At 53.6% G+C, this 15,008-nt stretch overlaps 7 protein-coding genes across 7 annotated transcripts; 4 read left to right on the top strand and 3 right to left on the bottom strand.

Moving 5' to 3' along the window:
* Positions 1 to 1,410: 1,410 nt before the first annotated feature.
* Positions 1,411 to 2,187, top strand: AB675_19 (putative oxido; the record flags this gene model as incomplete). Its single annotated transcript, XM_018141934.1, has 1 exon — positions 1,411 to 2,187. The coding sequence occupies one exon, from the start codon at positions 1,411 to 1,413 to the stop codon at positions 2,185 to 2,187; it is 777 nt and encodes a 258-aa protein (XP_017994698.1).
* A 2,275-nt stretch (positions 2,188 to 4,462) lies between these two features.
* AB675_18 (General amino acid permease AGP2) lies at positions 4,463 to 6,192 on the top strand (the record flags this gene model as incomplete). The annotated part of the gene is made up of 3 exons (XM_018141826.1): positions 4,463 to 5,043; positions 5,090 to 5,176; positions 5,202 to 6,192. 3 exons carry the CDS (start codon positions 4,463 to 4,465, stop codon positions 6,190 to 6,192), a joined length of 1,659 nt encoding a protein of 552 aa, XP_017994719.1.
* A 338-nt stretch (positions 6,193 to 6,530) lies between these two features.
* On the bottom strand, positions 6,531 to 9,326 carry AB675_17 (Potassium transporter 5; the record flags this gene model as incomplete). Its single annotated transcript, XM_018141719.1, has 6 exons — positions 6,531 to 7,496; positions 7,532 to 7,744; positions 7,789 to 8,553; positions 8,597 to 8,787; positions 8,946 to 9,015; positions 9,060 to 9,326. The coding sequence occupies 6 exons, from the start codon at positions 9,324 to 9,326 to the stop codon at positions 6,531 to 6,533; spliced, it is 2,472 nt and encodes an 823-aa protein (XP_017994699.1).
* Positions 9,327 to 10,163: 837 nt separating this feature from the next.
* Positions 10,164 to 10,907, bottom strand: AB675_16 (uncharacterized protein; the record flags this gene model as incomplete). The annotated part of the gene is made up of 1 exon (XM_018141608.1): positions 10,164 to 10,907. The coding sequence occupies one exon, from the start codon at positions 10,905 to 10,907 to the stop codon at positions 10,164 to 10,166; it is 744 nt and encodes a 247-aa protein (XP_017994731.1).
* A 620-nt stretch (positions 10,908 to 11,527) lies between these two features.
* On the top strand, positions 11,528 to 11,905 carry AB675_15 (uncharacterized protein; the record flags this gene model as incomplete). The annotated part of the gene is made up of 2 exons (XM_018141502.1): positions 11,528 to 11,708; positions 11,760 to 11,905. 2 exons carry the CDS (start codon positions 11,528 to 11,530, stop codon positions 11,903 to 11,905), a joined length of 327 nt encoding a protein of 108 aa, XP_017994700.1.
* Positions 11,906 to 12,620: 715 nt separating this feature from the next.
* Positions 12,621 to 13,519, top strand: AB675_14 (uncharacterized protein; the record flags this gene model as incomplete). The annotated part of the gene is made up of 2 exons (XM_018141396.1): positions 12,621 to 13,286; positions 13,370 to 13,519. 2 exons carry the CDS (start codon positions 12,621 to 12,623, stop codon positions 13,517 to 13,519), a joined length of 816 nt encoding a protein of 271 aa, XP_017994703.1.
* Positions 13,520 to 13,551: 32 nt separating this feature from the next.
* On the bottom strand, positions 13,552 to 14,485 carry AB675_13 (uncharacterized protein; the record flags this gene model as incomplete). Its single annotated transcript, XM_018141287.1, has 2 exons — positions 13,552 to 14,195; positions 14,260 to 14,485. 2 exons carry the CDS (start codon positions 14,483 to 14,485, stop codon positions 13,552 to 13,554), a joined length of 870 nt encoding a protein of 289 aa, XP_017994717.1.
* Between the last annotated feature and the right edge of the window lie 523 nt (positions 14,486 to 15,008).

Here is a 15,008-nt window from a genome sequence, read left to right as displayed (position 1 = left end):
TCGTGGGGGCGGTGTTGGTTTCTTGCCGTTGAGGTCGGTTGAAGTTCTGAGTGGGGAACGGGATATTTCGGGACCCCACGACCAGCAAAACAAAGGATATCCGAATCCTCGGTTCTTCTGATTCTACGCGGCAAGGTTGGTGGGATGCACCCATTTACCTGGGCGCGTTGCCGCCTGACGTGCTGAGGAAGCTACAGCATCGCTCAGGTGCGCCGGCTGTCTGTCAGATGCTGAGAAGCGGCATTGTCACGTGGGAGCGTCGCGATGCTGCAAAGCGTTCACCTTGTGGTGGCTCAGCTGCGGTGCTTCATGCTAACACGAGAAGCCATGCGCGCGCAACATACAGGCTAAGAATAGAACGCACGCTCTGTGATATCGTCCAGTCCTTGGACTGTGGGTGCAGACCGCTTCGTGCGCTGTTCGATGCCAGTCTCGCCGCAGCCTTGCCAGCCTGATGTGTGGTAAGATGAGAGACAGGTCGATTTGTTGACTGATTGCGATCTAGTGCGGATCGCCATGTGCGAGATCGCACTCGTGAATATGGCTTCATTCCATGAGTGAGTCTCACGAACATTGCAGATATCAAGCAATCGCACCACGAGCACCACACGTGCTGCACCTCGAAGCACGCCGGTCCCATTTGCGTTGAGGCAGACTCGGCCAGATGTTTGATCCACCACGGGTCTCTGTCTGAAGGGTCACTTCTACGGCCCAGCGACGACGTTGGCTTCCAGACGCAAGTCCGAAGACCTGCGGATGGCAATACGATACCGACCAGCTGGCGTCCTTGACATAGCTTAAGTTTGCCCGAATCTCCACGATTCGGCACAATATTGATCGGCCGTCTCCTCAACCCGGATGCAGGCCAATCACAAATGGTCCGGTAAGGCAACTGGATTATGATCCAGTAAAATCTTTCTCTTGCCATTATGGAATCTTTCGAAGCGCGATTTCCATGTGCAGCTTTTCACATGAGCATGATTGGATGACACCTGCAAAGATTGGTAAGGTGCAGTAACCTGTCACAACTGGCGTGAACGTGTCCCGAATTGGCAGCGATTTATGCCAAGTTGGGGTGCGGTGAAGGTAAAGCCTGACTCCGCAGGCGAGCTTGGGCAAATCAGATATTGAAGCGAGTTGGGAAATGCTTGCTTCATGAGCTTGCGATTCTTGATTCATCGCATTGTCTGCAAGGAGATAGTTCGCGCAGGCCACATGCGTGACAAATGCTGCATTATCAAAGCATGGACGACTGCGTCGCACCAGGTGGGAAGGAAAGGCATGCACCGGGCTGAGAGTTGCAGCATATAAAGAGGCGGTTCGCACTGAGTCTGCTCTCTGTACTTAGATCACACCACCCTCAACTTCGTCCATCAACAGCATTCGACCCAGGTATTCAAAGAAGACACAATGTCCACGTACGTCGTCGTCGGCGCCTCTCGTGGTATCGGCTATGCTCTTTTGAAAAAGTTCTCCTCAGACCCGGCCAACACCGTCGTTGGCATCGTCCGCACACCTGCTCCCACTGAAGAGCAAGTCCGCAAAGATGGCCTGAATGCGACCATCGTCCAAGGTGATATGACCAACTACAGGTCCCTCTTGTCTGCCGCCGAGAAGGTCCACAAACCCGTCGACTACCTCTGGGTCAATGGCGGACATCTTCACGATGACACCGCTGGGAAGTTCTTCACCGACTACACCGTCGACAACTACGACAAGATGACCGACGACCTCCGCAAAGGCTTCGAGACAAACGTCTTGGGCGTCATCAACACCATCAATGCTTTCCTACCACTTGTGCAGAAGTCAGAAATCAAGAAGGTCATCACTCTTACCACTGGACTGGCGGACGACAACCTGACTCGCGACTATGGTATCTGGGAGACCGCAGCGTATAGTGTTGGAAAGGCCGCAACGAACACGGTCATCGCGAAGTATGATGCCAAGTTTCGTAGCGAAGGCATTCTTTTCCTGGGAATCTCGCCCGGAGTGGTTGACGTCGGCAAGCCTTCGAGCGAGACAGGCCAGAACTTGGGTGCTAAGTTCTACAAGTATTCGAAAGGGCTGAAGGTGCTCAAGCCAGAAGAGAGCGTCGAAGCAATGCTCAAGGTTGTGGATGAGTCCAGGGCTGAGGGCGATGGCGGTCAGTTTTACAGTCATTTGGGCCGCCACCAGCGGTGGTTGTGAGTGCAATGGGCGCCCCGGCCGATGAAGAGCAGCTGTAGGAAGCGTCGGGTGCACGGAGTCCCGGCAATTTCATAGTGTGTAAACGACCCAAAGCCTTGGTCGAGCAGTCTCAACTACCTCGTTGTCAACGTTCCTAAATACATAAATATATTGCATGTCGTCAACATCGGTGTCGATAGTGCAAGCAGGCTCTGTAATAGTACCGTTCGCTGGCACGGAAGCAAGTTTAGGACCATTGAGCACACAGGCCTGTATGTCCGTCTGCTGTCCTTAGCAGTGGACAGCGCCGTGGAATTTTCAAGGTATGGAGGTTACCCCATGATGCAAGGACTTTCGGTTCGACCGGTTGACTACCTAGGTAGACTCTCAGCGGCCATTCGATATTCCGTGCCGTGCATATACGCGTTGCTTGGCTTTCTTTGAAACTGCAATGCGTGTCCGCAGTCCCCGTTGGTCTCACCTTCTTCGGCACACCTCGTTGAGGACGCCTGGAGCGCACAAACAATAATCCAGCGACAATGGCAAGGAGTCATGCTTGCTTAGTCGTCAATTCGCCTGCCCTCCGACTTCCAGACGATGCCTCACTCAGGCTCGGTCAACCACGTTGCCCCCAACAAAGAAGCGCTGTCTGATTCCACACAGCGCGAGCAAGAGGATGGCTAAAGGTTTGACGACTGTCGCTGTTTCAGTGTGCAAATAGCCGTTGATAATCCGCATGGCGTGCTGCTTCACCATGAAGAGACACAATGGGCGACGAAGCGATGCACGCCGACAGGTGAGCACACAACGAATTAGGCGGATGATATGCCTGTCATCAGACGCGGCTTCCGTGGACAGCGAGCGGTGAGCACCGTCAGGTAGGCTGAGACATTGCCGGCTCGTGGGAGATCGAGTTGCACGCCGTCGGTGCTCGTTCCACGACGTTCATGCTGCCCAGAGTATCCGGAGCGCTCATGCCAGTCCACCTTCGCTCGATTGCGAAGCACAAGCTCGGCGTGGCGGGACTGGCAACGCATCTGCCCAAGGCCTCCAGTTTGTGTCAAATGAGGCCCATCTTGCATGAATGACTTACTGGATTGACGGCGCAGCTGCAGAACCGATCCATGCGAGAATCGCGCAGCCTAGAAACATCAAACGGTACCATCACGAAGCCTCATTCGATTCCTGTGTAACAAATTTTCCGGCGACCGGAGTGAGCTTCGACACGAGACCGCACGCCGTCGCTGCGCACCCACGTCTTGATCGAAACTGCGACAATCCGGACGTGCTGCACATCTGAGATCCACGGACACTTCACGACAAATCAAGAACATAGTCTTATACATTCCGAGCTCTATCAAACACCGTGACTAGCCGCACTCGCTAACAAAGAGCGCACCAGGAGGCCAGAGACGTTTCACAGATATTGCCGGGGACTCTGACAGCGAATAGAGCCTGGTCTCACTGAACGACCGCGGATGCGTACATGCTGCGAGGCTTGACATAGGGACCGTCGCAAACCGACGAGCATCTTGGTCTGCCACGAATTTTCACAAGCAATAAGGATATACCTGAGCCACGGCTTCGCATCCGATGTGTCGCGGAAGAGATTCCGATGCGCCGAACCCATAGCTCGGAGAAACAGCGCGGCTCGGATTTGGCGACGACGAGGTCGCGCCTAGGCCAGACTTGCGATGTCGACAGCGGGAATCGTGACTGTGATCATCTCATCAACTCAACAAGTCGGAGACCGCGCAAGCGCATTTCCGTTGCCTGACTCGATTTCTGAGGCACGATTTACTTGTATTCTTTCTGCAGGAACACAGCTCTGGATTCGGCTATCTAGATTTGGGTCGAGATCCCCGCTCCGCCAATCCGCTGCCCTCCCGCAATCGCCTGCAGCTTCCAGACCACTATCAAGATAAGACCGCCAAAGCGCAACGTTCTAGAAGGACCAACTACGGGGATTAAGTTCATCACTTCAGGATGTGCTTGAGCCAGCACCTGCAGCAAGCCCGCTCGTCCAGTGCTGTCGTTCAGATTCAGCTCGTTAAGTCGCAGCTAGTCTTGCATTGATTCTGTGCTCGGCAGAAAGACCTCGTTTCGACTCTGGCGTGTGTTCAATGATAAGCTCTCGTACTAAGGCACGGGAAGCTTTCCGGCTTCAGAGGTCGAGGTCCTTGGCAAGTACGCCTGGGGTTATCGAACCGAGTCCTATCAGCGCCACCAGCACATAAAGATCGCGTGCCCAACATGCGAATCCTTTCTCCACCACAATTCGACCTGCAGCATTACCATGGCCGACCTCAAGGACGAAAAGCACACCGACCTCTCGGCACCAGTCGATGTCAACCAGGGCGGCATCAGCGACGAGCTACCAGCGGACAATGCTGATCACCTCCAGCGCCGCCTCGGTAATCGCCAAATCCAGCTCATTGCCATAGGTGGCAGTATCGGCACAGCTGTCTTTGTCTCCATTAATTCTGGGCTTGCGAGGGGAGGGCCAGGATCTCTTCTCCTGGCGTACGCCATCTACTCTTGCTTCCTAGGTCTTATCAACAACTGCATGGCCGAAATGACTGTCATGCATCCTGTTTCAGGCGGCTTCATCCGTATGGCAGGCCACTGGGTCGACGATGCGTTCGGATTCATGGCTGGCTGGAATTTCTACTTGTACGAAGGCCTCATCATTCCCTTTGAGATCACGGCTCTGAATCTGGTACTGTCATTCTGGTCCGACAACATACCGGTCGCCGCTATCTGCGCAGCTTGTACCGTTCTGTATGGCCTCATCAATGTTCTTGCTGTGCGTGCCTATGGCGAGGCCGAGTTCTGGCTGTCTGGCGGCAAGGTCATCTTAATTTTCTTGGTCTTCTTGTAAGTCCCGTTTGTTCGTCGCATGGCTTTTTCTGACAGGAAACAGCTTCACATTCGTCACCATGGTTGGAGGCAACCCTCAGCACGACGCCTACGGCTTCCGATACTGGAACAATCCCGGCGCCTTCGCCGAGTACAGATCTACTGGCACTACGCAGGTGGGAGGGTTTCCTTGCGTGTCTTTGGAGCGCTTCCTTCACCGTCGTTGGACCGGAGTACATCTCCATGGTTGCTGCTGAAGCCAAGAGACCTCGGATCTACATCAAAAACGCCTTCAAGACAGTATACTGGCGTTTCGCTATCTTCTTCATCGGCAGCGCCCTCTGCATCGGCATCGTCATCCCCTACAACGACCCGAAACTCGTGGCCATTCTGTCTGGCGAATCTAGCGGCGGCGGCACAGCATCGGCCTCTCCGTATGTCATCGCCATGTCCAACATGGGCATCAGCGTCTTGCCTCACATCGTCAACGCCTTGTTGTGCACCAGCATCTTCTCGGCTGGCAACACATACACTTACTGTGCGTCACGGACCCTGTACGCAATGGCACTGGAAGGGCGGGCTCCACGATTCCTCCGCAAGTGTACCAGGAAGGGTGTACCCATCTACTGCTTCGCTGTCACCTTACTCTTCCCTCTACTGTCTTTCCTTCAAGTTGGCAACGGCTCGTCAGTCGTGCTGGGCTGGCTCATCAATCTCGTCACCGCCGGAGGTGTCATTGACTATATCGTCATGGGAACCACATACATCTTCTTCTACAAGGCCTGCAAGGCGCAAGGCATCGATCGCCGCCTCTTCCCGTACTACGGCTACTTCCAGCCATGGTCTGGCTATTTGGGCACCGCATGGATGGTAATCATCGTCTTCACGTACGGCTATTCTAGCTTGTCGCCATTTGACGTTGGATCATTCTTCTCTTACTACACGATGCTGATCCTGGCGCCAATCACGTTCACTGGATGGAAGTTGATTAAGAGGACGAAGATCGTCAAGTCAACCGAAGCGGATCTCACATGGGAGGCACCAATCGTGGATGCCTACGAGGACTCGTTCCTGACTCCGCCAATGGGGTTCTGGCGCGAGATGCTGCAACTGGTGGGGATTGGCCTCAAGAAGAAGGATCGAAGGTCCAGCGTTGCACAATACTAGGCCGGCGCCTGCTGTCTCTTCACGACTCGCCGCACCGCACATAGTTGACAGGGAATGAGCACGATTCGCGCGTCGCGTCTGTCAAATCACCCAGTTTCCTCATTGACACTTCCGTCCCATGCCCCAGGCCCTCCATCACGATGTTATGAGGTTCATGGATATGCAAAGCCTTTTGCTAGTTTCCCAGTTAGCCGCTAGTCAGTGTGTTCGGGGCTGTACTAGAACCAGAGTCTGCTGGGAAGGATTCGGAAATGCGATTAGAAGGATTCCATTCTATCATAAGGCCAAAGCCGGACGTTTTTCTTGCTACCCGAAGGTCTCGTATCTCGTTGCGAAACTCATATCTCCTTCAGAAAGCCGACTTCGACAAGCTTGTCTGCCGGGACTTTGAGATTTGCCATCTTGCCACGCGTGTTGTCCCGCACCCACAAGAATATCGACAGCAGGAACCCGCGGACCAACCGAGTGCCCTTTGTGATCTTCATTTGCTCTTTGCCGATGATGTACAAGACCTTGTGCTCGTACGCCCGGTCCAACGTCTCCACAGAAACCGGATCGTGGTCAATGATCGCATGATCGCTGGCGTCTGCCTCGCTGGGAGCATGAGCCGGTAGCGACGCATCTTTCGGATCAGTGCTGTCGATGACCCTGTTTGGAGCCGTCACCTCGATGACTTGATCCTTGTCGGCGGCGTCAGGATTCTGAGCTGTAATGACTTGTTCTGGAGACGACACCTTCTTCAGATCTGCTTCCGATAACAAAAACTGCCTGACTTGGTTATAGATGACGGCTGCGAGGTCAGGCGTGACGATAATGTCGTTGTAACCGTAACGGACAACTACTCGGTAGCAATTCGGGATCGCGAGCCGCGACACAGTGAATCTATCGTCTGGTGAGATTGATGGCGTCTCGAGTGGCCGGAGGTGGAAGAAGATCGAGACTTCTGGTATCGCGGTAAGCTTCAAGACGAATTGACTGAACACCATTGGCGTCGTTTCTCCTGCTTTGTCAAAGAAGATACCAAGACCTTGGAACGAGCTGACTGTTGTGCCGCTGTATCGGTCCGATAGCGACATCGTTCCATCCTTGTTCTGCTTGACGAAATGCGACGTTGGAAATCGATCCTCCGCCTCTGCGAACCACTGTTGCTCTTTGCCGAAACGCCACAGCAGCAGAAAGCTTGCCAATACGGCCGATAGGGTAATGGTGAACCATGCGCCTTCGGGAACCTTTGTGAGGGCTGACGACAGGAACGCGCCGTCCATCAAAGCGAATACCAAGAAAGGGAACACGACAATGTAGGGCTGATTCGCCAGACGAACATTGCGACAAGGGAAACCATGCAGGTGTCGAAGAAGGTGACGAACATGACGCACGTGCCGTACGCGTTTCCGAGCGAAGTAGTGTTGTTGTATATCGAGGCGACCAACACAGTGCCGATGCACATGACGATGTTAACGATTGGGACATAGAGTTGGCCGTGGAAGGTCTTCGAAGTGTGTACGACGCGGATCTGTGGGAAGAAGGAAAGCTTCATGATTTGGGCGACAAGCTGTGCTTATTAGACTTGCGGATGCTCGCCGACAGGGAACTTACCTGGAACGTTGCAGTAATGATAGCCTGGGAAGCAACAATCGCAGCAAGGATGGCAATCACCAACGAAGGATAGACAGTCCCTGGCGGCGCTGCATTAAAGAAAGGATTGCTGTATGCCTCGGGATTAACAGCAATATATGCCGCTTGGCCGATATATGCAAGTAAGATGCATGGAAAAGTGTACAGAAGCCAGCTTAGCTGAATAGCACGTCGGCTGAAAGCGCCTAGATCGGCAAACAACGCTTCGAGGCCGGTGAAGCAGAGTAGGATGCCTCCGAGCTGCCGCCAGCCTTCCTCCTTGTGATGAATAAGGAACAGGAAAGCCTCACCAGGATTGAAAGCCTTGAACACTCCTGCGTCATACTTAGCAAGATTGTATGCGCCGAAGACCGCGTTGAAAGCGAGCCATATGATAATGATCGGGGAAAACACGAGGCTGATTTTGCTGATTCCAAATGGCTGGATAGCGAAAAGTACGACCAGTATGGCGTCTGTCACTCCGATGATAGTTCCTTTCGAGATATTGGGGGCTACCACTTCGATGCCTTGCACGGCGCCGAGGACAGACTGAGCCGGTGTGAGAAGCCCGTCGGACATGACCATCGTCACGGCTAGCACGCCGATGACTTGGAGGATAATTCGGGCAAATTTGCTTGATTCGAGCCCGTGACGGATTTGTCGTCCCGCGGTTTCAAGATCTCCGGACATATATCGCTTCATTTCGATGAGTGATGCTTCTCGAGGATCACGATTCGTGATGTTGAGCTGTGGCCGTCAGATGCGTCCGCGCTGGACGGGCAAAACTTACATATCGGCTCAGCAGAGAGTACGTGCTGAAGGTGCCGCCTTCGCCGTTGTTGTCGGCGCGTAGGATGATGATCACATATTTGAGGGTGACCATCATTATGAGCGACCAGATGATCAGCGACAGGGCGCCAATAACGTCCTCCCTGCTTGGAGGCGCGGAGAAGGTGGATGAGAAGACATAGAGAGGACTGGCTATGTTCTTCGTTAGTTTGAATCGGGACGTGAGTGAGGAGTCAATGATTGATTTAGAGGCGAACACGAGATGGGAGTAGGAGACAAAGGCATCAGAAATGTCTCCGAGACCTCCAGTTTCCACTCCGCTCCCGTCCCGAGTCTGGGAAATAACTCACTGCCAATATCGCCATATATCACGCCGATCGACTGGTATGCGAGTAGCGCGAGGACTTTGCCGCTGTACACCTGCTCCGGTCAGTACCATGGCGCGTATTCGTCCGAGACCGTACCTTCGCGTGAACGTAGTCTGATTCCCTCCGAAGGCCTGGGTCATCGTCCTGGGTTGTGCCTTGCCGGCTGAACTGTCGGCTGAGTTGGTGCGTTGACGATCGCGACCGAATGTTGTATATTCCATCCTCGCCTTCGCCTATTGACGAATTTGTGCCGCGACGTCGCGCGGTGTATGCACTTTGGGTTGTAGCAGCACGTGGTGTTCGAAATGTTGTCCCTGGCTCGCCTTCAACCCGAACATCGTCAGCGATCTGTATGGTCGGCATCTGAGGTCTTCAGTGGTACTGCTGTGACAACCATGCAGAAATGAGAGCGGTGAAAATTAGCAAGAGCTGCTGGATGAAGTTGAGTTTGTGGATACTGGGGTTCGGCGAGACGGAGTTGCTGATCTTGGCGAAGCATTGCGTGGACAAGGGACCTAGACCGGCGGCTGAATTGCAGCCACAAGGGCAAATCGCGTTCGGAGCTTCGCGCGGGATTTGCGTCGGAGCCGCATGGCCAATCTGAAGTGCGCGATAAGCCAAACACGTGCTGGGACTTGCGTGAATTGAAAGGCTTACTGCGGATGAGGAACGATGAAAGATCTTTGCACTTCGCCTACCTCAGCCCGTAACCTTGGCTCTCATAGGGCCATAACACACATGAACGGCACCTCTCGCGATTCATCGTACTAGTACCTTCACGTTGGTAGGAAATGTCTATGCGCGGTAGCATTAGAGACGCGAAAACGGCTTGGTCGTGTTTGAGAAGGAGTTGGTAATGCTTCTCCTAAATTTAGCACTGACGGCCAAGCTTCTTCGCCTGTGCCTTGGCGCTCTCACAAGCCTTTCTCTAGCTGCGTCATGAGTAAGCACGAGAAAAGCTGCAAGCGACGCACTCTGGAATCCCTACCGCGACACTCAATTCCTGAAGATGCTCAGACACAATCGATGTTAACATACGCTATTGCGCCACCTGTCGAACTCATAAAGCTGTGTCGATAAGCTAAGCGGATGAGGTCCAGGCTCCCTCTCTCCTTCCTGCGACACCGCGCGCCAGCTTTGCACGATGCCATCGATCGTTCGAGACATGAATAATACACAACTTGCCGGTCGGGCAGCCACTCACTGGGCGTTCTCGCCTTCGTGTTGTCTTTCATATGCGTCGTAACTGCGCTCCGTCGCCCACCTGCGGAGGCTTTTCAGGTCCCGACATGTGTGCACTCTGTCGAACCCGGTATACTCCCTCCCAGTCCCCTCGTCGAACAGCTTCGGAAGAGGTGTCATGTCACCATGACATGTAAGAACCTGTCGCAATAAGTTGATACAGTGATCCCGATGGGCGATGTGCGACGCCGCTGGGTGGTGCAAGTCCGCAGTGTAATACTCAAAATCGAACGACTTCCGCAGGTAATTCAGACAGTGTAGGTCATGCAACCATTCCACTTCGATCTGGTACACACCAGTATCGAACAGATGCATATCAGCATCGATCTCTTCTGCTTCGGTAGGGGTGATGTACAGGTCGAGGCCTCTGGTCAGCTCAAACCAGGCTCTGTCTATTGATGGGTGCGGGTCGCCGACGTATGCTTTCGAGTCTGGATTTGTCCGAACAAGGGTGCCGTTCTCGTCATGTCGGATGCCACCAGTGAACTGGACGGGGCCGACGGAGAGAATGTTCTTCGCGGGAGCGAACTCGGCGGGTTTGATGTCGGTCGAAGTGCACGAGGCGGTCACCGGCACGTTCGGTGTCCCCGGCCAGTATCGCTCATTCGTCAGCAGAAGCCAAATGTTCAGTGCACAGGAGACGATTGCCAGCGCCCATGGAACCAGACGATAGGAGTCAAAAGCCTTGTCTCGCTCCCACATCTCCAAGGGTAGGTTTCTGATGTGGTGTACCTGATATTAAGTCGGCTTCGAGTTGCGGAGAAAGACTGCTCTCAAACAGCTTATAGCGACGGAACGTTTCCGGACACCTTTGCACAAGCGGTCCGCATGTTTTGGAGTGCTCGGTCGCGCTTCTGTGTCCAGGTCGATGGCAGACCTGCGATAGAGAGCCTCCGCAAGGCATCGAACGATCTACGGGACTCAACAGCATGCATGGAGCCACAACCGAATCCGAAACGCCTGGCTCAGCGCTTCTCGCACTTGCTACAATGATTCCAGCATCAAAAGGGCACGAGTCATGCTGGAGTCACAGACGCAGACCAAGTCGCTTAGAAATGGGCTAACGGTATTGGTCAAGTCGTGCGAGAAACATGAATCATGATGCGAAGACATCTCTAGCCTCGGATTTCAGGCAACGAAGACTACCAGGATGCATCTGGGGCCAGACCAGGACGAAGGAAGCGCCGCGTCAGACCTAGTTCACACATTCAAGTCGAAGACTATATTCAAGCACTGCGGCTTCACAACTTGGTCGATTTACATACACTTTCACGCTGTTCATCGAAGATTATCTCGTGTCGCCAAAGCAACGACTCCCCAAAATGAAGTTCACCTCAGTCATGGCTGTCGCCAGCCTTCTCTTCGCTGGCCTGGGCCTGGCCGCGCCTGCTGCTGCACCCGCTCCAGCGATCATCGATGACATCGCCGTGCGTGCGGAGAACGGCAAACGTGGAGGTGGCCACGTGATCCACGTCGCTCCCGGTGACGGATCAGACGACGCCGGTACGTCCATGGTGTTCAGCATGCATTGTGTACTTTCGAAGGCTGACACAGGCTCTTTCATCCAGACGAATGAGCACGACGCTGCTGTTGTGAAAGATGTCGAGACACGGGAAGGGGGAGGGTATCTCGACGGAAGTGAAGGCTGGCGGCGACACACATTTACACTCTTTTGGACCGACAACGAAGCTACGGTCTGAGCGCCCTAGTTCATGCGACAGTCGGTGGACGAGTTTAAAGAGGAATGCGGAAGATTACTTGGCGACAAGAAAGGACGACCGCTCGGGATCCCATTCCTGCCGGGACACTGCTTGCGGAAATGCCAAATACTTCCTTGTTTGATTCTGCTACGTTGTTCTCGCTTGCACGTGTGCAGTCCAAGTAAAGTGACCAGCCCATCAGCACCTTACTGCCCCCGGCATATGGATCAGATCTGCTGTGTCGCTTGCATGCTACCGAGCGACGGTATTACGCTATCAGGTGCTGACAAAACGACGTGCACGGAATTCAGCGGTTCGATCCACTCGATATGATATCCAACTTAGATCCACAAGTGCTGTGCATGGGGTCAGGCGTTCACAACGACTTGCATGAAGTAGCCTGTACGCGAATCACTTGGCAGGAGCCGATCATATGGGGCCGGAACACATTCTCCACAGTCTTCAGACCAGGAGATCTAGCGTACAACCATTCGACGATTAATTCAACGGCGTGGCCACGGGAGCTTCCCATGCGTCCAGTCCGGCACATGGGCAAACGCAGCGACCGGCAGATTAGCATGCCCTGTCCGTCTGTACAGGTCATCGCTGTTGACGTACTGATGATCTTGCATCGTGCTACCGAAAAGCTCGTCGAATCTCCTGGAAAGTACGGGCAAAGCCGGCAAACAGTCGTGGCTGGACTTCATCTCCGAGTATGAGTCGAAGCAATGACCACAAGCTTGATTATCGCCGCTACTGGAGTCACAGCGATGACAACCACTTCGTTACTATACATGCGCCACCGACCGAGTTGGAGCTGCAGCAGACTCTTTTGCTAGCAAGAGGAGCAAATCGCTCACAGGCTGGCATGAAGGACATACCGGAAAGGAGACTATCTGTGTGCTTAGCGATAGTATTGAATGTCACTGCACTCAGCATTCTTACTCTGGTCACGCTGGGTTCGCTCACTATCCCGGGCCACCATTCTGGCAATGTCCGGAACAACGACTTTGAGAGCGCATCATCCACGGTCAGGACCCTTTCCAGCATAGGACTTCTCAACCAACTAGGACCTATCCCACAAACGTTCGCTCGCGACATCAGCTTCCACAAGATTTCGACCTGGAAGAGGTCCTATCCTACAACAAAAGGGTACGTGGCGATTCGCAACCCAACAGCTTATGGTCTCTCGATGGGATGGCCGTTGAACAATACTCTGAGCAGCACCGATCCAGAGTATTCAGAAGCATATGGGATTGCCATGTATCATCAGCTGCATTGTCTCAAGGAACTTAAGAGAGGGATGGCGGCGCTGCTGAAGGGAAGAGATGTACCTGAGGAACGTGTGGTCTATGATGATTGCTTTGATTACCTGAGACAGGTATGCTATTGCCTTGTTTGTTGCTGTTCGCAAAACACTTTAACCTCGCCATGTGCATGCTGACCGATGCGTGCGTTGTTTAGTCCATACTCTGTCAAGCAGACACGACCATCGAGCCGTTTGCTGTGGTACACAATATGCTCGTCGAAGGGGTGGATGGTTGGGGTAGTGTGCACTCCTGCAAGGAGTTGAAGTCTTTGGAAGACTATCTGGACACGAATAGTGCATATTGAGATGCGCCGGCGTTTTCGCGCGTATCCCGCATTCAATCCACGTCTTCCATGAATGGCATCTTTTCATTGCGCTCATCTTGCCACTTTCTGATCTGCTCGAAATCACGACACGTATGTAGCTGTCCCGTGGCAATCGTGAGGTCAAGGCCCCGCCATTCATAGAATGGCGCTGGACTGAGGTCGCCGAAGCACTGAATGCTCTGACGTATATGGTCAAGACAGTGCTCAAGATGAACTTTTGGCCAGGATGGCGGAATCCGAATCATTGGATCGTCGACGTGGGTAGGATGTTGTTCGTAGTAGTCGGCATGGAGGTTCTTGCGGATGTAGTTGAGGCAATGCAGAGAGTGAAAGACGTCTAGCTGCATGTAGGTCTGCTTTGCGATTGGATTGCGGTATAGGCCTTTGAAGTTTGCATCCTCGCTATGCGAAGCGGTACCGGCCATCTGCGATACTGGATAGCCCGACGAGAACAGCAATGCTTCATCATCTGTCAAGGCCGGATACTGGCCGTACAGAAGGTGCTGCCATGCCTCATCGATCTCTGGAGAGGGTTTTCCGAAGTACTGCATGGAAGTACCATCGAGGACCCGGTATACATCTTTAGTGGTGTGATTGTATGAAATCCAGCCTGTGAATAAGCTCTTCTTCGTGTTGATTGCGGATCGGGCACTTGCTGCGGCGCAAAGGTCGCATCAGATCTCCAACGGCGTAACAAGGAAGTTCACAAAGATACTCACCTAAATCTGTGGTGAAGCCACTGTCGAACGATCCATCTAGCGGGCATCTCGCATGGACGTGTTGGTAAGCGGCCTGGAGACCACTTACAAGTGCAAATATTAGAGTCAAGGACTGCCAGACTCTTAGGCCACTCCACACTCGAGTTGCAGATGACTGATGGAAGGCTGTGTCGTTGTCGTCGTCGTCGCTTGCGACCTGACCCAGCGGCGAGTAATGTGCTGGCATACTTAGGCGGTAACAGCACAGTCCAGGTCGTTCTCGAGCCGATGCAGTCAAGTTAGGCCGAGGCTCTGTGACATTGCATGGTGTGGCTTGCGCGACGGCCCACGAGCCAGAGCCCAAAAAGCCCACGTCAGATACCGAACGGATGCTGACAAGACTTGGCGACCACTCAAGCACAGCACGATATTAGCAAAGGCAGTTTGTGCGTCAGGAAATCCATCGATTGACAAGTAATGCACCAAACAGGCTCTTGTTCGGGATGGCGCATGTTTTCGCTCGGGGCACACAGCGCAGTGGTTGTATCAGAGCCGCAGAAGACAGCGCTACGCGGCTTGACTGCAGCCTAGCCGCGCCCAACCGACCTACCTTTTCCTGAAAGATCAAGTGACTGTTGCACCGCTGACTTAGCGCCTCATCCCCATGTCTTGATTGTGCGAACAATCCTGCATGTGGAAAGAAGCTTTCCATACCGTTGCGGTGGATCTTGCCAAGACGATTGCCTTGATAGTGACGACACAAGATTTTC

This window comes from Cyphellophora attinorum, assembly GCF_001299255.1.
Source record: "Cyphellophora attinorum strain CBS 131958 chromosome Unknown Contig51, whole genome shotgun sequence".
In the NCBI taxonomy this organism is placed as follows: domain Eukaryota; kingdom Fungi; phylum Ascomycota; class Eurotiomycetes; order Chaetothyriales; family Cyphellophoraceae; genus Cyphellophora; species Cyphellophora attinorum.
The sequence above is the reverse complement of the archived record's forward strand: the minus strand, read 5'-3'. Positions and strand labels throughout refer to the sequence as shown.